The 20,633-nt window shown below is 32.6% G+C and overlaps 7 protein-coding genes and 1 non-coding gene across 8 annotated transcripts, besides 6 other annotated features; 4 read left to right on the top strand and 4 right to left on the bottom strand.

Annotated features, from left to right (window-relative positions):
- The first annotated feature begins 886 nt into the window (after nt 1–886).
- Nucleotides 887–914: a terminal%2Cinverted (terminal inverted repeat of Mariner transposon ID:TVAGG3_0272560).
- Nucleotides 887–2,190: a mobile genetic element.
- Nucleotides 983–2,110, top strand: TVAGG3_0272570 (Mariner transposase; the record flags this gene model as incomplete). Its single annotated transcript, XM_051228639.1, has 1 exon — nt 983–2,110. One exon carries the CDS (start codon nt 983–985, stop codon nt 2,108–2,110), a length of 1,128 nt encoding a protein of 375 aa, XP_051098369.1.
- Nucleotides 2,163–2,190: a terminal%2Cinverted (terminal inverted repeat of Mariner transposon ID:TVAGG3_0272560).
- A 95-nt stretch (nt 2,191–2,285) lies between these two features.
- On the top strand, nt 2,286–2,714 carry TVAGG3_0272550 (ubiquitin family protein family; the record flags this gene model as incomplete). Its single annotated transcript, XM_001580961.1, has 1 exon — nt 2,286–2,714. One exon carries the CDS (start codon nt 2,286–2,288, stop codon nt 2,712–2,714), a length of 429 nt encoding a protein of 142 aa, XP_001581011.1.
- TVAGG3_0272540 (ubiquitin family protein family) lies at nt 2,715–3,191 on the top strand (the record flags this gene model as incomplete). Its single annotated transcript, XM_001580960.1, has 1 exon — nt 2,715–3,191. The coding sequence occupies one exon, from the start codon at nt 2,715–2,717 to the stop codon at nt 3,189–3,191; it is 477 nt and encodes a 158-aa protein (XP_001581010.1).
- Nucleotides 3,192–5,312: 2,121 nt separating this feature from the next.
- Nucleotides 5,313–5,396, bottom strand: TVAGG3_0272530. Its single transcript has one exon. It is a non-coding gene; the product is annotated as a tRNA-Tyr (tRNA).
- A 281-nt stretch (nt 5,397–5,677) lies between these two features.
- TVAGG3_0272520 (STKc BRSK1 2 domain-containing protein) lies at nt 5,678–7,252 on the bottom strand (the record flags this gene model as incomplete). Its single annotated transcript, XM_001580959.1, has 1 exon — nt 5,755–7,251. One exon carries the CDS (start codon nt 7,249–7,251, stop codon nt 5,755–5,757), a length of 1,497 nt encoding a protein of 498 aa, XP_001581009.1.
- Nucleotides 7,253–7,644: 392 nt separating this feature from the next.
- Nucleotides 7,645–7,674: a terminal%2Cinverted (terminal inverted repeat of MuDR-3_TvMULE3 transposon ID:TVAGG3_0272510).
- Nucleotides 7,645–9,078: a mobile genetic element.
- Nucleotides 9,049–9,078: a terminal%2Cinverted (terminal inverted repeat of MuDR-3_TvMULE3 transposon ID:TVAGG3_0272510).
- A 404-nt stretch (nt 9,079–9,482) lies between these two features.
- TVAGG3_0272500 (uncharacterized protein) lies at nt 9,483–12,669 on the bottom strand (the record flags this gene model as incomplete). The annotated part of the gene is made up of 1 exon (XM_001580958.1): nt 9,531–12,317. The coding sequence occupies one exon, from the start codon at nt 12,315–12,317 to the stop codon at nt 9,531–9,533; it is 2,787 nt and encodes a 928-aa protein (XP_001581008.1).
- A 5,711-nt stretch (nt 12,670–18,380) lies between these two features.
- TVAGG3_0272490 (uncharacterized protein) lies at nt 18,381–19,402 on the bottom strand (the record flags this gene model as incomplete). The annotated part of the gene is made up of 1 exon (XM_001580957.1): nt 18,915–19,070. One exon carries the CDS (start codon nt 19,068–19,070, stop codon nt 18,915–18,917), a length of 156 nt encoding a protein of 51 aa, XP_001581007.1.
- Nucleotides 19,403–19,842: 440 nt separating this feature from the next.
- On the top strand, nt 19,843–20,595 carry TVAGG3_0272480 (organellar and viral DNA polymerase type B; the record flags this gene model as incomplete). Its single annotated transcript, XM_001580956.1, has 1 exon — nt 19,843–20,595. The coding sequence occupies one exon, from the start codon at nt 19,843–19,845 to the stop codon at nt 20,593–20,595; it is 753 nt and encodes a 250-aa protein (XP_001581006.1).
- Nucleotides 20,596–20,633: the final 38 nt, after the last annotated feature.

Raw genomic sequence — 20,633 nt, 5'->3', positions numbered from 1 at the left:
AATCAAAAATATGAATAATATATCTATTTATTATATACTAATGCTATTTTCAACTAGAAGTGAGGTACGGTAATCTTACGGATTCCCGTAACTCAATTTTACGGAAAAAGTGCAGTAAACTACTCAATTTACGGAAAAAGTGTCGTAAACTATTGATGTGGCGGTAAAATCACGGTAATTCACGGAAAGCTATATGCGAAAATTTGAAATTATACAAAATCGAGCGAAACACTTTTAAATAGGTTGTTCTCGTATTTAAAATACTATTCCCAGATTTATTGTCGTCAGAATATTTCCAAATTTTTGCCGATTTACAAAAAATGATTTACAAAGCATATTTTTTAATCTAAAAAATTCCTAAAAAAAGGAACCTGTGTGCGGAAACCTCGGTAAATTACCGCGGTTCCCGTTGGGACTGCCATATATTCAATTAATTGCAACAAAGCATTGAAGTAATTAAAGTATTTTAGCATTAAAATTTTACTAATGCTAAAAATATTCGTGAAAGCCTCTTTGGAAAGCAACAATGTAATGATGGAAGCAATAGGTAATTTATATGAATTACAAATATTTAAAAATATGGAAATAATCGAAATTTAATTTTCCAGTTAAAGCTAAAATCTCAGGTCCATCAAGCTTATATGTAACGATAAATTTTCTAGCACCCACCGAAACCTACTCATTAAATTGTATTTAGCTGAACAATTATCGAAAAAAGTTTACAATAATTCAATCAATAATTTGAATGTTTCGGAAAATTTTGTCAGAATCGATAATTTTTTGAAAGGGTAAATGTCACTTTTATTATTCGATAATTGTTCAAATGAATTTCAAAATTTTATGAAAACATTTTTGATATTTTAAAAAGTATATTATAATTGAAGTATAGGGTGTCCAAAGGTGCGTTTAGCACAGCGCTCTATATGAGACTATTAAAGGAGATATATGCTGATTATAAATATATAATAAAAAATATGAATATATGTATATGATGAGTATGTTGTATTTTGGCGCCATGCCGGGATATAAAATGAATTTTGAGACAAGAGGCGGTTTCGCGGGAAATTTTGGCGGGATTTTTTTCATTTTTTTAATGAATCATAAAGAAAACATCCTCGCTCTTGCAAAAAAATGCAAAGACTGTAAAAAAATCTACGAGACATTGGTAAAATGCTTCGGTATGGATGCTCCTAGCTATTCCACTGTAACGTATCATGTTAGGATGTATCACTTCATGAACAAAAAGGCGCCCATCATAAAAATTGACAAAAAATCGCCGGATCAAAGAAAAATCAAAGCAATTCTTCAAGCGCTAGATGAAGACCCAAGAGCATCACTCAGAAGGATAGAGGAGATGACAAAGATACCACGTACAACAGTCAGTTATTATATGCACAATTATTTGAACTACAAACTAGCGTATACACGTTGGGTTCCGCACAACCTTAATTCAGTTCAAAAAAAATCTAGAGTCCAATCTTCGAAAGAGCTCCTCTCTATATTGCGTGCGTATCAATCCAAGAAGTTTCGCTTTTTAGTAACAGGGGACGAGTCTTGGTTTCAATATGCAACAGAAGCCAAAATCATGTGGATCCCGAAGGATGAAAATCCGCAAACATTCCCGAAGAAAAAAATTGACACACCAATGATGATGTTGTCGGTTTTTTGGGGCGTGAATGGCATCATCGCAATTGATATTCTTCAAAAACCTAATACGATGAATGCTCAGTATCTAATTGACAATGTTCTTACTCAAATTATCAATTCTGATGAGTTTGAGAAATCCAAACAACAAAAACAAAAGTTTGCAATTCATTTTGATAATTCAAGAGTTCACAAAAGTCATAAGGTAATGAATTACTTGGTGGAAAACAATGTCAAAGTTGTTCAAAACCCAATTTATTCACCTGATATTGCACCCTCTGACTTTTATTTATTCGGCACGCTAAAAAAGAGAGCTGAAGGACGCGAATTCGCGAGTCCAGATGATCTTGAAAATTTTGTAAGAGAGCAATTTGAGCAATTTTCTCATGATGATTTAAAGCGTGTCTTTCAAGCCTGGATCGATCGCTGCGAACGCGTGATTGAATCCAATGGTGATTATATTTAAATAAACTTTATATATATGTAACTTGTTTATTTCTATTCGCAGTATTCAGGTTTGTGCTAAACACACCTTTGGACACCCTATATTATTCACTTAATTTTTTCAAATTTTTCAAAAAAAATTCTATGAAAAAAACTGTTCATGAAATCTTATTGAAAAAGAAAATCATTTTTCAAGAATGAAGATCCAAATCACTGGTGAAAACACAGAGGCATTCGAAGTAGAAGTAGAAAGTGCTCAGTCAACTGTTGTTGAACTCAAAGCAATAATCGCTTCAATCAAGGAAACAGATTATGATGACATGCATCTCTTCTTAAACGACAAAGAACTCGATGACGAGAAAACACTCGAAGAGAGCGGAATTCAAGAAAATACATCTCTCAAAATGGTCAAGAAGGCTTCATCCGATGATAAATGCTTTGGAGGTTTTCCATTCGGATTCTTCGATCCAAAGAAGATTCAGGAAATGTTAGATCAAGTCGAAAAAGATCCAAAGTCAATCTACCAGATCATCAACCAATTTCCAATGCTCGCTGCACATCCACTGGTTCACCCAACAATTCAGCAGTTCGTAGATCATCCAGAGACATTCAAGCAAATCATTTGAATGTTGAAGAATCTGTCTCAGACATTCACACAAGGAATGACACAGTTCAAAGAAGATGCCGAGAAACTCCAGAATAATGAAGAATTCAACGAGATACTCAAAAACACATTCAACTGTGATTGCCATCACTCGGAAGAATCGGAACGTCAGAATTCAGAGAGAGAAAACTTTTACAATCTTACAGGTGTTGAACGCACACCAGAAATGGCTGCTATGATTCAGAAGGCAGAAGCAGCTGGAGATATCCATAATCTCATAGAGACAGTCAGAATACTTCGTGCTAATGGAATTGATGTCTTCAAGGGTGTCGAAATCAATGGTTCCAACGATAATGATAATTATGAGAAGAAGTATGAGCAGCAATTAAATACACTTGGTGAAATGGGATTCCTAGACAAAGAGACAAATATATCAATCCTCAAGCAAACAAATGGAAACATCAACCTCGCACTAGAAAAGATATTCAATAACCACTAAAATTATTAAATTTTTCTAATTTTCATTCAATTTTCATTATCTTTTTCACAATAACAAGAACGAATTATACAATCTCCTAAATTGTCTTCTGTGAAACAGTGTGGGGTATATCATTCCTTCGTTAAACCTATATTGGAAATATATCAAAAAGAGATACTTTGTACCTATTGTGAACTACGAGCCAAAGTTGCAAAATACAAGGCATAATAAATATAATCTTCTAAATTAAGTAATTATATGTGCCTCGGGGAAAGTGTCATTATTTTTTTTTGGAAAAGTGACAATTCAAAACATGGAAAATTTTGTATTAAATTTAGAGTCCGCCTATTATGAGTTAGACCAATATGATCGCCCGATTTTTCATATGATAATTAATGGTCATAATGCTTATGTAACTCTTGATCATGACAGATTTTTTTATGAATATCATGTTGTTCCTTTGGATTCTTTCGAAGATGAGTGGGATTGGAGTGACATTTTACCTGGAATTCATATAAAGACTATTGGAGGAATTACTGGTGGAAAAGTTGAGACAGATGTAGCTGGATGTACTGACGACGAAAAAATTTATGCTTTAACAGACCAATTTTTTAAATATGCTTCTAAACGTAACTATGAGCCTCAAATAATTGATATTAATTAATAAAATTATTTTCAAATTGTAATATTTTTAACGTTATTTGCATTAAATATGCTACTTTTGAATGTTTATTATTTTTTGTCTAAGAATTAGTATGAAAAACTGAATATAACTTCACATTCTTATCCAATATCGACCATAATGATATCTATAAGTATATTTATGATAAATACAATGATAGTGTATATAAAAATCTATATTTTTATGCGAGTATGTAAATAAACAAATATGACTTGATTATTCAGAAATCGAAACAATTATTATTAATTATATCATTTATGTATACTAATGCCTATTTATGTAGCAAATCCCGATAGTACTCAGCAAAATTATGATAAAATAGTTAATTTTGGTAAAAATTATAATTAATATTTAATTTATAAGCTTGTAATTAAATATATATATTCTATATTTGGATTAGTTCAATGTATTTATCATTTCTTATATCAAATCCCTATTTTATCTCTCAAATTTTAAAGATTTATATTTTGTCCTCTCAAAATTGTGAGCACGTATAATAATTGAATGTCATTTGAATCTTATCAGTAAAGATGAAAACTTTTTCACTTGAACCAAAGGTAATTTCGATCCTATTTTTAGAGAAGCATTAATAAGTGTATCCATTTGCCCACAACATCATTTCGATATTATTCTACTACCCCATGAAAATTCAAGATTTAATATTGACTTTTTAGGAAGGCAATAAGAACCGGGAATCTGTTAATTAATTATAATGATTCGATTTGTAAATTTACATCATCTTAATATTGCATGTAAAGCAACTTATGATCTCTAAAATGCAATTGGCTCAGACGATTTCTCGAACATGTAGAGAACATTATATCTCATATGTATGCCAATTAATTGGAGCAGTTCAATTTGGAAATTATTTTGTCGTGACAAGCATATTAACCGATTTGGGCCATCTTATTACAAAACTGAGAAACTCTCAAGAACACTAGCATACATCAGAATATACCACATACTTTCTAAACTAATATCCCCTGTTTCTGTTTACATTTCCTTTTTCCATAATTTAATTTTTATTTCTGCTGAAAGTTATGCTCAATCATTGCTTTTATTGGAATGAATATAAACATATAAGCCTATCACCATAAACATATCTATGAATTAAATTTATATCAATTAGAATAAATTTGAAAACCAACACTCTAAATCATGATTTTACAGAACAGTCTTTCTACGAATTAAAAAAATGGTCTTCAATCTCCAATATGAAATTGGGACAATTCAAAACAGTAGACTTTCTGAACTGAAAATCATTATACAAGAGAATAATATTGAAATTTAACTTAAGGGCTATGATTGTTTCTAATGAAATATATTTACAATCAAATGCATATAGATATAAATTATAGAAACCAATACACTATATATTGATATTCATCAACATTTTTTAGCTAATTTAATAAGCAGTTCATACTGGTCTCCACATATTAATCAAAAAAATGAAAAAGTAATCCGACCAACCGGATTCGAACCAGTGACCCCGGGATAACCACAATTCTACAGTCCCATGCTCTAACCAACTGAGCTATGGTCGGTTTACATTTTTTAACCTTTATTAGCTTTTATAATAATAAATAAGTACTTTTTTAAAATTTTTGGTAAAAAATTATATTACAGCAGACGAATTATGACATTATATCCAGCTATTGAAGCTATATACATTGATCCTAAATGTAAATCCTTCATTAAGTAAGAATCGTGAAAATTGTTTTCAAACTCATTTTCATGATAATGCTCTTTATGGCTCATACATATCAGAAAATTTTCATAATTTTATCATAAAAATTGAAGTTGAGATGAAGTTAATGAAAATTGGTTTATCATGAAAAAAAATATATAATGTATGAGAGATTTATAAAAAAAAATAAGAAATAATAAGAAAAATAAATAATATTATGCTACAACGCCAAGTGCAGACTGAAGAGATTCATACAATTCGTTGAAATTCGAGCCATCACCGTGTAACAATCTCAGGCTTACATTTACATCCTCTGTTGTTCTGAATGTTCCTTCGATTGTCACGTAGAGGTCTACTTCCTCAGATCTTGCGATAATTTCCTGAGGATTTGGATGGAACCACTGCATTCCCATAGATTTGAGCTGGGTCTGGATATTGAACATTATCTGCCATATTGTTATACCAAATGTCTCGAAAGTCTTCTCTTGGAGGTAATTATTTTGTTCTTCAACGCCCCAAGTGTATTGTGTAGCATAGGACATCTGGCTGAGTGATAGTGATTCTGATGGGGTGACACCGTGTCTCTGGAATGGATCTGCTGAGTCTGGATGGAAATGAACAACATGTACCGGAGTCATGATTTCGGATTGTTGGAGAATATCAACGGAATTGGAATCCGCGGCATCCCATGGTATAGACATTATATTTGTCTTCTGCTCAAGCATCGTTAAGAATACTTTGGCCATCGTATTTTCGGGGGAAGAAAGGTCCGCTTGTAAATCTTCCTCGCTAAAACCAATGCGGAGAAGGTTTTTCAGTAAATCGGGATTGATTTGTTCGACATTGATTGGGCCAACGTTGACAAATGGTAATGGCTTTGGTAATATGTATTCTGGATTGAGTCCTTGGCGGAAACATGGGTGCTGCTTGATTTCTTCGATGGTTATACGACGGTCTGGATCGACTGTGAGTATTCTGTGAATTAAATCTTGAATATCTGGGTGAAAGGCGGGCATTTGGAAGGTTCCTCGCTTAACTTTATGGAGAAGTGATCGGATGGAAGCATCATCAAATGGAAGATAGCCGGCTAAAAGAGCAAATAAAATAATTCCAACGCTCCATATATCAGCCTTCCTTCCATCGTATGCCTTTCCACTAATAACCTCAGGAGCTGCATAGTGGGGTGATCCACATGATGTTTCAGCGATATTTGTTTTAATCCATCGGGCAAAACCAAAATCTGCGATTTTAATTCTTGTTGAGGCGTCAAGAAGGATGTTTTCTGGTTTCAGATCGCGATGGCAGATACCGTGCTTGTGAAGATATTCGAGAGCAAGAATAATTTGTCTGAAAAAATCAAGAGCCTGATCCTCAGGAAGGACACGGCGTGATATAAGATAATCGAATAATTCACCTTGTTGGGCATATTCTAAAACTAAATACAAATGCTTTGGACTTTCAAAAACATCGATAAGTCTCATGATATTTGGATGCTTGACCAACCCCATGAGAGCTATTTCTCGCTGTACTTTAGTTTCAAGACCGGCTTTCTTCTCAAATGAGCTTTTTGGAATAATTTTAATTGCAACGTTTTCGTTTGTGTCTTTATTAAAAGCAAGCTTAACCTTTCCTGTTGTTCCTTCACCTAAAGTCCTAACTGGAATGTAGTTTCCGATGCATGGTTCTCCTGTGCCTGGGAGATTTCCGTCCATGTTTTGTAAACTAACTTTTTAAATTAGAATTTGACCAATATTAAGTAGATATGTGGAACGCTTGCCATACATATTATCATAATTTATATGTAAAATTATGAAATTTTGGATGACCACAAATTCATTCAAAAATTTTTTTGAGAGGAAAGTACGCCAAAATTCGAAATCCTTTAGAATGTCAAAAATCAATATCGGTATAATATGAGGTATTTAGAGAAACTGATTGTTATTGAAATTGAAACATAAAATTTGAAACACAACTTTCTGAACTATCCAGTCATTTCTCATATAAGTTCGTAGTATTATCATGTTTCAAAGATGGTACTCAACATTACGCATATAGTAATCTAATGATCCGATTCATTGAATCCAGATTTTATTCACCATCAAAAAGAGTAGGGGTAATTTTAGCTAAAAGTGACACACCTGTAAAAAGTGACACACCCGTGAAGGGTGTGATTACCGATCGGTAATTTCGACAGTTTAGAATTTAAAATTTTTTATGGAACTGTTGCGAGTTTCATAAAGAATTTAAGGAATATAAGCAAAGATTTGAATCAAAATCTTAGACCTAAGCCGATCGATTCGCTCGCGGCTTCCGCGAATTACAGATCAGCAAAGATTTGAATCAAAATCTTCGAACTAAGCCGATCGCTTCGCTCGCGGCTTTCTTTATTATTTTAAATTTGTATATTTCCATCAAAAGTTCATAAGGTAAAAAATTTCGTTTATATTATTGCAAAATAAAATCTTCATTATCAAAATAATATTAAATAATAATATAATATAATTTATAAACAACTATTATTTAATAAAGTTTAATTGCCAAGGTTCATCTAATTTTTTGATTTTTAATGTTTTATGAATTTTATTTATCATGTATATACCTAATGAAGATTATATATGTAGAAGATAAGTACCTTAATATGCACGTAAATTTTAATGAAATTTATACAACATTATAAAAATTTATGAATAAAAACTTGATATAAAATAACATTTTTATTTTTACTAAGAAAAAAAGGTTTTTGATAATAAATTTATTTTATTTCGAAAAAGTAGCAATAATCGTAAAAGGGTATTGATAGGCTTGCTAAAGTAACTAATTTTAGCTGTCAAATACTTTTGTATTTTGAAGTAAATTAGTATAAATTTGTTTTTACTTTTATTTCGAAAAAGTAGCAATAATCGTAAAAGAGTATTGATAGGCTTGCTAAAGTAACTAATTTTAGCTGTCAAATACTTTTGTATTTTGAAGTAAATTAGTATAAATTTGTTTTTACTTTTATTTCGAAAAAGTAACAATAATCGTAAAAGGGTATTGATAGGCTTGCTAAAGTAACTAATTTTAGCTGTCAAATACTTTTGTATTTTGAAGTAAATTAGTATAAATTTGTTTTTACTTTTATTTCGAAAAAGTAGCAATAATCGTAAAAGAGTATTGATAGGCTTGCTAAAGTAACTAATTTTAGCTGTCAAATACTTTTGTATTTTGAAGTAAATTAGTATAAATTTGTTTTTACTTTTATTTCGAAAAAGTAACAATAATCGTAAAAGGGTATTGATAGGCTTGCTAAAGTAACTAATTTTAGCTGTCAAATACTTTTGTATTTTGAAGTAAATTAGTATAAATTTGATATTATTTTAACTCCCTTTGAAAACCTCAATTTTCCATACAGAGGGAACGGGAATAGCATCCAATATTCCCTGAGAATGGTTGCGCATTCTCAGTTCCCTCTATATTTCGAACGAAGCTCTCATCGGTCTTTTTTTTTAATACTAAACGTTTTTTTTTCCTGTCACTTTTAGCTAAAATTTGGGGTTGCCCCATCAAAAAAAAGTTTCTTTTCTATTTGCAGAAAATCTAACCTGTAATGTATTAATTGATATTTCATATTAGTTTGTCATTCAGGGTTACATCTTCTAATTAATGATAAATTTTCCGAAATGAAGTGCTTTTACTCTTTAATTTTGTTCAACCTTTAATACAGAATCCATGACCAGTTTTATACTTTTACTGAACTATTCTTTGCAACTCTTATTCTTGTATTTTTAAGCGTTCAATGAATAATTATCTTAAAAAGCCAAACGGATAGTAATCCATTCAGAACCTGGCTTCTTCAAACCGCTTCGGTATGATATTGATTTATTAATATCAAATATTGTCAGAATTTAATAAAATTGTGTTTTTATGTAAACTATAGATGTTTATAAACATTTATGCACTCTTTAAAAAAAATTATAAATTATATAATATAAAATTTACATTCAAACATTTTTCAATGATTTTCCGGGTAGTCCTGAGTACCCATTGTGAGGTAAGCCACATCAGTACAAAACGCTGAAAACTCTCTAGAGAAATCTCCGCTGTTTTCCAGCATTTGGAAGTGCTGAGCGAGGACTTCTTGGTCAGATTCAAGGACATTTAATGATCTGATATAAGGGAAAATGATTTTTTCGATGAAATCTGGTACTTGTTCGTACAACATGCTCATGAACTCCAAAATGCAGTCCCTGAGTGTTGTATGCCTATTTGTGCACATTTCTGTGCATAACTCTGTAAAAGCGTTGTAAATAAATCCGTCTTCGATTGTATCTAAGATTCTCATCATTGTTTGGGCAGTCGTGATTGTCTTTATCGCAGATTTCACGGCATCTGGGTAATGGTTGTTCAATCCTTCGAAAAACAGAAATCTTAATAATCTATTTCCGTTTTCTGGCGAAATTACCGCCCATCTGTCTTCAATCAACGCACTGATAATATTAATAGTAGGGAGAAGTAGCTCGCAGTTCGATCCGAGGAATTCCAAACCAAATCTGTCAATTAAATTGACAATGTTTTCGGTTTGAGCGGCCGTTATTGATGTTCTGAACTGTGCAATACGGAAAAGAAGCTGGAGGAACGATGTGGCTGCGATTTGCTCGATTGTTCCATTCATCATATTCGATAACGAGCCTTCGAGAGGAGCAAACAATCTGGCAATGATTTCGCCGATGCTGTCTCCTATTTGAGCGTTAAAAGCTGTGATAAAAACGTACAAATAATCAAATAATGGCTGCATTATATTTTCTGGGCATCCTTTTTCATAAATTGTTAGGATGAGATCGATATTTGGCGCGAATGCAGCGTAAACGAGGTCTTTGCTTGTCCTTTCTGTCAAAATAATACAATTCAAAGAATGTTTCATTATTTTGAGAGCAATTGGACATTTGAGGGGGTCCAAGAGGCTGCTGAACGTTACAGCGAACATCTCAGAAATTGCGTTCGGATCTTGAACTAATGGAGTATTTTGGGCATCTGTCGGCGGAGAAGCTGAGACAGTGATCAAGCAGCACATGTATAAAAGGTAGTTCTCGGGAGAAAGGTTAAGGAAGTCCTCGTGGCGACTGATAAGCTGTTGTAAGACTAATTCGGCAGATTTAAGTGGTCGGATGATTTTTAGTGTTTCGAGAAGTAACTCCAGCATTGAATTGATGAACTCTTGACTTGTAGCTATTGCAACTCTCAATAAATGCAAAACTTTTTCAAGGAAAAATCTATCCATCCTAGAAAACTTTCGGACGTAGTTTTCTATGATTGTTTTCGTAAGAATAAACAGTTCGAAGGTCTTTTGGATGTTTTCGTCCATACGATGTGTCATAAGTTCGTTCATGTAGCGAATAAAGCTATCGCTGATCATCGCAACATGAGGATCATCATCGGAAAGTATATCTATCATATGAATAAAGCAGCTGAGAAGGAATTCGGCCGAACCAAGTCTATTATTTATAGCTGTGGACGTTGCGCGTTGGAATATTTGGTATATTTCATTGGGAAATAGATTGAAAAGATCGTTAATCAGCTCATTGATGTTCTTGGAGTCTTCATCTGTAATATATTGGTATTGTTCATCGTCAATCATCATTTCGACAATGTGTTTGACCAATCTGATGAACGGATCGACAAATACACTGGTTCTTCCGACAGTTCCGTGTGAAAAATCAATCCAAAATTCAATCATTGGGTGGAAATTGTCTGTTCCGAAGCAGGACCATGTCAAGTCTTCGAAGTTAAACAGGAATTCGTTAACGGCATCGTCTTCAAACATGTCGGATCTAAATAAATATTTTCCAGCGAGAGGTTGGAAGGCTACGAGCAAAGTAGACACGAATTCGTGGTCTGACTGGCTCAAATCTGTAGTAGATAACTCGTTTTCGAAGAAAGAAAGCGTTGCTCCCAAAATTTGTTGTCTATCTTCAACTTCGAACAAAGTAATGAGGTTTACTCTACCGAAAAGGGTATTTAAACACTTATGAGCTGCGCACGCAACAGCAAGAGGCTGTTCTGATGAAGAAAAATTGATATATATGGAAATAATTCCAGGAATCTGGGCGTAAAACGCTGGATTAGTGCAAGACATAAATGAGTCGATCATTAAGAATACTTGAATTATAATTTCTTGAGTTGCATTTGAATCCGTCAAAATTTGGACTGTAGATTCGCAAATATCAGGTATTATGTTGTAGAAAGCTGTTTTTGTTTCAGCTGAAGTCTTGCTGGACACGACATGATCAAAAGCGTGTAAATCTTCAGCAAAATATTGAAAAATTCGAAGAAAGTAAAAGATATAGTTATAGTTAGTTATATTTTCGCCGAAATTCTGGATCCAGAAGATGCCTTCGTGCTGGAAATCGACTTTCATTGAGAGAGAAATAAGTTTCAAAACTAAGTTCGAATTGCTTTCATCCAGTTGCGTAATCGGGCCTGTAATGTAGCTAAGTAAGAACGATCTTATTTGCTGTTTAATCTCTTCTGTAAAGACAGAAGCCGTTGGATCTGGGTCTAATGAGTGAGGAACCCAGTACATGGTGATTAAATGCTCAAGGATGTTAACAGCAAACCAACAGACCTTCAAATCTGACGATGTTGACATCAATTGAAGAGATAAATGATAATTTTGAGGATCATTTTTCATTTGGTTAATTAATTCTTGAACTTCCTTGAGTACTTCCTCATCTGATGACTGTGTGTTCATTTGCATAATCAACTGGACCGCTTGGGAGGCATCTAGCGATCCTTTATTCATTTTTGAGGTGAAATGTCAAAATTTAGAGGGCTTTATGATCGAAGTTTACGAAAATTTTATCCATTCAATTGGGATCCACCGTACGACGGTCCTATTGCCTTTTCTACGATTGTGGTATTTTTGTAAATTATGCATTCAAGTGATGTAATTGATGGAATCCGATAAGAAAGAAGAGATAATGCTGGACATTTTTGTGAAAACTGTAACTACAACAGCATAAGGATCCGATCCGATATGATTAGATTCGAATCGATAAACATTCTAATTTTTCATTTCGGTTGAAAGTTACAAGCTCTCAATTTTCGTCCCTTTTGTACGTTTATTATAATTGTAGCATATTGTCATCAAGCACGCGACTAACCAGCAAAGACGTGTCCTCTAATTCCGTCCCTAGTTCAAGAATCTGGAACTATTTAAGCAAAAACATTCGATTTCAAAATCAAGCATTCTTTATTCAACGAGTAAAACATTAAAGTATGATTTGTCATACACGGAATAATGACAAGCTCTTAGAGTATGTTTAGTACAGAGTTACTGCCAACTTGAGTTCTTGAATTTGGTAAGTTAGAACAAAAGAAGCCATATGTCGCATCTAAGGACTTGTACTTATCAGAGTATTACTAAATGTTTAAGAATGTTAGTTATTCGTCCCAAACTCGTACGTTTCCACGCGAATCTTGATAATAAATATACTATTTTGGACTTTTTGCAATAAATCTCTTTTTACCACATTAGCATATCTGTGTGTATGCTACTTAACCTCTTTAGAGACCATTAAGATAATGTTTTTTGATACTTTTTCAAGACTATGCCATAAAGTAAACGAATAATTTACAAAATGATATTAAAAAATTTAATTTTATTATGCTTTTATAAATATTGAGACTTTTTAGGACTATTTTAAAAATGTAAATAGATCAATCATTTTAATATTAGATAAGATAATCTAAAGACGTCAGATGTTTCAATAACTTCAGATCAATGACTAATATGAAATTTAAGATTTGTGTTAATTTAAGAATTAACAATGGAATCTGGTTTAGAAAGATGGAAAGCATAGAGATTTGAGAGAGAATATGACTCACAGTTTGAGTGACAATATGACTTAGAGTTTGAGTGACAGTATGAACAACAGTTTGGGTGATAGTATGAACTACAGTATGACTGAGAATATGACTGACGGTTTGACAGACACTTTGACTTACGGTTTTAGTTAGAATAAGACTGACAGTTTGAGTGACAATATAACTGACGGTTTGACAGCCTCTATGACTTACGGTTTTATTTAGAATATGATTGAGAGTTTGGGTGACAATATGACTCATAGTTTAAGAGAGTGTATGACTGATGGTTTTAGTGAGAATAAGACTGACAGTTTGGGTGACAATATGACTGTTGATTTGAGTGAGTGTATGACTGACAATTTGAGTGACAATATGACTTCGGTTTGACAGACACTATGAATTAGCTTTTTAGTTAGAATAAGACTGACAGTTTGAGTGACAATATGACTGACGGTTTGACAGCCTCTATGACTTAAGGTTTTATTTAGAATATGACTGAGAGTGTGAGCGACAATATGACTGTTGATTTGAGTGAGTGTATGACTGACAATTTGAGTGACAATATGACTTCGGTTTGACAGACACTATGAATTAGCTTTTTAGTTAGAATAAGACTGACAGTTTGAGTGACAATATGACTGACGGTTTGACTGACAATATGACTGTTGATTTGAGTGAGTGTATGATTGAGAGTTTGGGTGACAATATGACTCATAGTTTAAGAGAGTGTATGACTGATGGTTTTAGTGAGAATAAGACTGATAGTTTGACTGACAATAAGACTGACGGTTTGACTGACAATATGACTGAGAGTGTGAGCGACAATATGACTGTTGATTTGAGTGAGTGTATGACTGACAATTTGAGTGACAATATGACTGACGGTTTGACACACACTATGAATTAGCTTTTTATTGAGAGTAAGACTGACGGTTTGACCGACAGTATGACTGACGGTTTTATTTAGAATATAACTGAGAGTTTGGGTGACAATATGACTCATAGTTTAAGAGAGTGTATGACTGATGGTTTTAGTGAGAATAAGACTGATAGTTTGAGTGACAACATGACTGACGTTTTGACTGACAATATGAGTGACGGCTTTAGTTAGAATATGACTTAGAGTTTAGCTGACAATTGGCTGACAGTTTGAGTGACAATATGACTGAGAGTTTGACTGACAATATGACTGACGGTTTGAGTGAGTGTATGAATGAGAATATAACTGACGTTTTGACTAACAATATGACTGACGGTTTGACATCGAAATTCATTCATATATATGTATTGATCAATGCAATCACCCTATTTAATATTATTTATCAATTAATTTTTCATTACTACATGCTCTCAATTATTATGACATTAATATTTATCAATAAATATTTCATTACTATATGCTCCCACCCAATTTGACATTATTGTTCTTTGACAAATTTTTCTTTATTAAAGACACTCTCACAAATTCATATCAATATATTTTAATTATCACCTATTCCAATCCATTTTCATATTCATATTCTTATTGAGTTAGAATAAATTGAGGATGACTGAGAATCAAATTATAATTAGTGAGAATCAATTGAAGAATACTGGGAGTTAATTAAGGTTGTTTAAGAATAAATTGTGAATAAGTGACAATCAATTGAGGATGAGTGAGAATCATTTGATTATTAGTGAGATTCAACTGAACATCAGTGAGAATCAATTGAATAATACTAAGAAGAAATTGAGGAAGAGTGAGAATCACTTGATTCTTAGCGAGAATCAATTAAGGATGAGTAAGAATCAATTAATAAGTAGTGAGAATCAATTTAGGGTGACTGAGAATCAATTGATTCTTAGTGAGAATCTATTGATAATTAATGCGAATCAATTGATTATTTGTGAGAATCAATTGATCAGTAGTGAGGATCAATTGATTATTTGTGAGAATCAATTGAAGATGAGTAAGAGTCAATTGAGGATGAATATGTGTCTATTCTGATATGACTTAGTATCTACTGAGGCTAGATGCTAACATCTTACTTTTATGATCATAATTTTTCAACTCCATTAATATTTATAACAATATTTTGATTACTATTTAAATAATTTTATCAAATGATAATTATTAACATATATTAAGAGTATGTTTAATTTTCAACATACTCTTAAAAATCCGAAATTTTTAAAAAGTGACAATTTTTTTAATGCTAAACCATCTTCATCTACCATTAAATGTTTCGGATGATTTGATTTTAATTCAGTTGGGTTCTATTAGATGTAATAGTGTAAATTCTGATTCAACAATTTATATTATTCTTCCAATAAACCCTATCAAAAAGAATGGTATACAAATAAAATAACTTATCAAGATGGTAAACCTAAATTCACTGTTTTGGATTCATTATCAAATGCATATGTCGGAGATTCACCATCATATCCTTGGGGACAAATCGTTTCAAAAATCAAAGAATTAAACAGAAATATTAAGAATGTATATAATTTTGGACATAAATTATTTGGATTTGAAAATAAATCTATCATTTGTTATTTGGAGGAACTCAAAGAGCGTTTTATCTCGAATAGCGATGAAGTAAAGTATCTTCAAACATATGAAACAACACCTAAATTTCAGAAATCCGCTGAAGCTTTTACAGAAATGGTAAATATGATTATAAGTGAAAAATATTTGCAAACAGATCTCAGTCAAATTAAAATCAAAATCCATCGTCTAGGGGAACAATATATTCTTAAATTTTTAGAAGCATTTATAATTGCCCGCCCCAAATTTTATGCACAGGTTATAGGTTTCTTACAAAATTTTTCATTTGACCAGGAATTATACTCAAAAGCAGGAATTTCTAAACCATTAATACAAGCAATAATTAATGGCGATAAAAGATATTCGAATATTTTTGCTTTTTCAGGAAAATCGTGTGATTTAACAATCGAAGATTTTATTAATGTTTTAATTTCAGATCAAACAAATCAAAATGGTGAAGAATATTATCAAATACGTATCAGATCTATATTGGATAATAGTAAATATTCTTTCTATGAACTAGCAGTTAAATTTGAATCAATTAATATTTTAAATTCGTGTAATATAGATAATGTTACACCAATCATGAAAGCATTGATAATGTCAAGCCCAAACGAAACAATTTTCAAAATGAATGATAAATTCAATTTGCAGACTTATCAATTTACAAACCAAATCAAGTATGTTTTATCTTTTGCATACAATATCTCAGAGTTATTTTCTACATTTAGAAATCCATTACTCTCTTCGATTGTTTCAACAAATAATATTATATCAGTAATGAATTTGAATGAAAGCAAAGTTATTCGTTTAAAGATTCATTTAATCTTCCATGAGGCCCTAATTCAAAATAATGATTTTATGTACAAGAACTTTAATGTTTTGAATCAAATAAAAAACAATGACCTTCTGGAAATTTTAGCAAAAGCTTGTTTGAAAGCTGACAAAAAAATTCAAGCAGATTTTGAACAAATCATGGGTATTAAATTTACAGCGATCAAACAATTTCATGAATCCATAGAAAAAATTCCAGTTGATCGGTCTCCAATTACAATAGATGGTTGCCATATTTGTTTTGAATGCTCTAAAAATACTGATATTGAAAAACTCAAATCAATGCAATTAATTCTAATAAGCCCTGGTATTCATATCAATGTGTTAACTTATGAACAAACATTGAAGTTTTTGGAACAAATGCCAGCATTTATTCATTTGGGCCTTTCCAATATAAGTTCTGATCGATCTGTAAACTTAAATTATTTTCTACTTCAAAACGAAGATTATTCCCCTTTAAAAATTTCTACAGATAATTATTATTACTTTAAGATCACATTGTATGACAAAATCGTATCCTTTGAATATTCAAAAGTATCAGATACGTTGTGGATGATTACTGTACCAAAAAACATGAAAAACATAAAATTACCCAAAGAGTTTTCAGGGAGGTTAAAATGGTACATTCAAATAACGAAAGTTGATCTCCCAGGACATCCTCTGCAAGATGAAATACAGGAAAAAATAAAGCATGATAATGAGATTGGTGATATCTTAACTTCATATCCCGGGAAATTTTATGTAAATTATAGCACAACGATAAGAAGTGATAGTTTATTCGTCAATGGAAATCCTATAGAATTTCTTATATATATTCCAAGCGAATCAGGAAATTTGGCGTTGGAGTGTAATTTAATTCACTTAGATGCTACTTTTTCATGGCCGAAATATATATTTATTTTTCCTCGTGGTAATTACTATATGCGAGGTTACCCTCTAGGGATATACATAGGGCGCAGCGAATCATCCGCTGCTTATCAACAGTGGCTTACAGCCATGAATATTGAATTTAAATCATTAAACATTATGGAGCACTTTTCAAGAATCAAATGGATGAGCGATTTATGTACTGGAGTTTTAAAATTTTTGAATACGAATCATTTCCAAAATTATATCTGTATTAGGCACTATCTCGGAACCATGGGCAATAATACTTTACTACATGTTTTTGCTCTGATAGTATTATTATCAAAATCGGCCCAAGATTTTGAGGACAATTACAAATGTTTTGATCCATCGGTTCAGAAAATGTATGCTACAAAGAATATATCAGATGAGCAGCTGGAAAAATGGAAGCAGATATATAAAGATCAAGAGCATTTAGCAGTAGGGATGCGACAGTTTTACGCCATGGCCGTTTAAAAATAGAATAATACGCCATTTTTGGGGCCGAATGGCGGGTACGAAGTAGCCGCCATTCGGACGAATAACAAAACAATACAAAATTATCGCCGTCCTTTTTTTCTTTCTTTCTCTTTTTTTTCTCTCTCTCTCTTTCTTTTCTCTTTCCTCTTTTTACTCCTCTTTCTCTTTTCATCATTAAACGTAGAAAGATATATTAATATTATTTTAAAATTAAAAAAAAATAAAGAAAGTATAATAAGTAATTATTTAGTTATCGATATATATATGTGTAAAGTGATAATCTGAGGAGGAGTCTGAGGATTAGACCGAGGAGTAGTCTGAGGAGTTTGATGATAATCTGAGGAGTTTGAGGAGTAGTCTGAGGAGTAGTCTGAGGAGTTTGAGGATAATCTGAGGAGTTTGAGGAGTAGTCTGAGGAGTTTGAGGAGTAGTCTGAGGAGTAGTTTGAGGAGTTTGAGGAGTAGTCTGAGGAGTTTGAGGATAATCTGAGGAGTTTGAGGAGTAGTCTGAGGCGGAGTCTGAGGATAATCTGAGGAGTTTGAGGAGTAGTCTGAGGCGGAGTCTGAGGATAATCTGAGGAGTTTGAGGAGTAGTCTGAGGAGGAGTCTGAGGATAATCTGAGGAGGAGTTTGAGGATAATCTGAGGAGGAGTTTGAGGATAATCTGAGGAGGAGTTTGAGGATAATCTGAGGAGGAGTCTGAGGATAATCTGAGGAGGAGTTTGAGGATAATCTGAGGAGGAGTTTGAGGATTAGACCGAGGAGTAGTCTGAGGAGTTTGAGGATAATCTGAGGAGGAGTCTGAAGATTAGACCGAGGAGTAGTTTGAGGAGTAGTCTGAGGAGTAGTCTGAGGAGTTTGAGGATAATCTGAGCATAATCTGAGGAGGAGTCTGAGGATTAGACTGAGGAGTTTGAGGAGTAGTCTGAGGATAATCTGAGGAGTTTGAGGATAATCTGAGCATAATCTGAGGAGGAGTCTGAGGATTAGACCGAGGAGTAGTTTGAGGATAATCTGAGGAGGAGTCTGAGGATTAGACTGAGGAGTAGTTTGAGGATAATCTGAGGAGTAGTTTCAGGAGTAGTCTGAGGACTAGTCTCAGGACTAGTCTGATGAGGAGGACTCTAAGGAGTAGTCTGAAGAGTAGTCTCAGGAGGAAGATCTGAGGAGGAGTCTTATGAGGAAGATCTGAGGAGTAGTCTGATGAGGAGGGGTCTAAGGAGTAGTCTGAGGATGATAAGTAATCTGATAAGGAGTAGTCTGAGGATGATCTGAGGATAACCTGATGACTAGTCTAGGAGTGGTCTAATAAAAATGTAAAATATTTTCAAAGAAAAAATTCTATGAATTTTATATTTTAATTCTTAGCATTATACTGAATAAAATAAACATAAATATCAAAATTTGAAATTGAACACGCCAAAAAATTGATAATCCACATTCAATATTTTGTAAGTGGCGTACTTTTTGAATACTCGCCATACGCCTTGGAGTTCTCAATTTTGAATTCACCTTTATTTGGGCGACCTCAGAAAAATACGCCATTAAGAAAATATTGTATGAGATTTTAAATTTGAACACGCTCTACCTTAAGGAATTAAATTTATTAAGATATATTTATATATAATAAACGATTACTTAAAAAAAGTATTTCATCGCTTATGTAAGTTTCAAAAAAATCACGAAAATAAAAAAATCAAGATTAAAATTTTATTTTTAATTTTTGAATTTCTCAAATGGCGAAATTTTTGGGCGAACAAAAAAAATGTACGCCCGGTCAAATGGCGTGTTTAACGCATCCCTATTTAGCAGCATACCACCGCATTCCACCTATAAGCACTAATAATAGTGCAGAGGGTAAGCATAGACACATTAACGAACTTGCAAAAAAAGCAAGAAACTTTTCTACTTTCATCAAATTCATTCTGAATGATACTATCATTAGGATTAATGAATCAATTGATCCCATTAATAAGCAAAAACGCGAGAAGAATGACTTGTTAAACGAAAAATGCATACATTGCGGATTCTCCTATAATGATATTAATACTGATAAGAATCCTTGTAAATATTGCAAGGATTTCTTTATGAATAAGAGTCATGTTCCCTCTGCAGGCATACATGTTATGAAAATAGGAGAAAACGTAGGTGAAATCATAGAATTCCCAATCGATAAAAATGTAGGTGCTCAGGATGAACTCGTGGATCACAAAGAAAAGAGTTCGCCGATCGAAATATCAAAATACGCAGAATTTATTGATATTGACGATAAAAATAAAGCAGTTTTAGTCGTAAAACTGCTTTATAATCTTGAAACGTTCCAAGATGCCAAAGATTTAATCAATTCTCTGGAAAAACAATCAAAAAATTATGAATCTGCATTACAAAATAAACCAGAAATTTGGTTGGAAAAATACTTGCCTGAATTAATGAAGGAAGTAAAAGATGCGAGAGCTGCTAGAATGAGATTGAAGATAATAAAGAAGTAGAGATGATGAGTGAATAAAAACTTTGTATTAAATTTGTA

This window comes from Trichomonas vaginalis, chromosome V (genome assembly GCF_026262505.1).
Source record: "Trichomonas vaginalis G3 chromosome V, whole genome shotgun sequence".
NCBI lineage: Eukaryota > Parabasalia > Trichomonadida > Trichomonadidae > Trichomonas > Trichomonas vaginalis.
The sequence above is the reverse complement of the archived record's forward strand: the minus strand, read 5'-3'. Positions and strand labels throughout refer to the sequence as shown.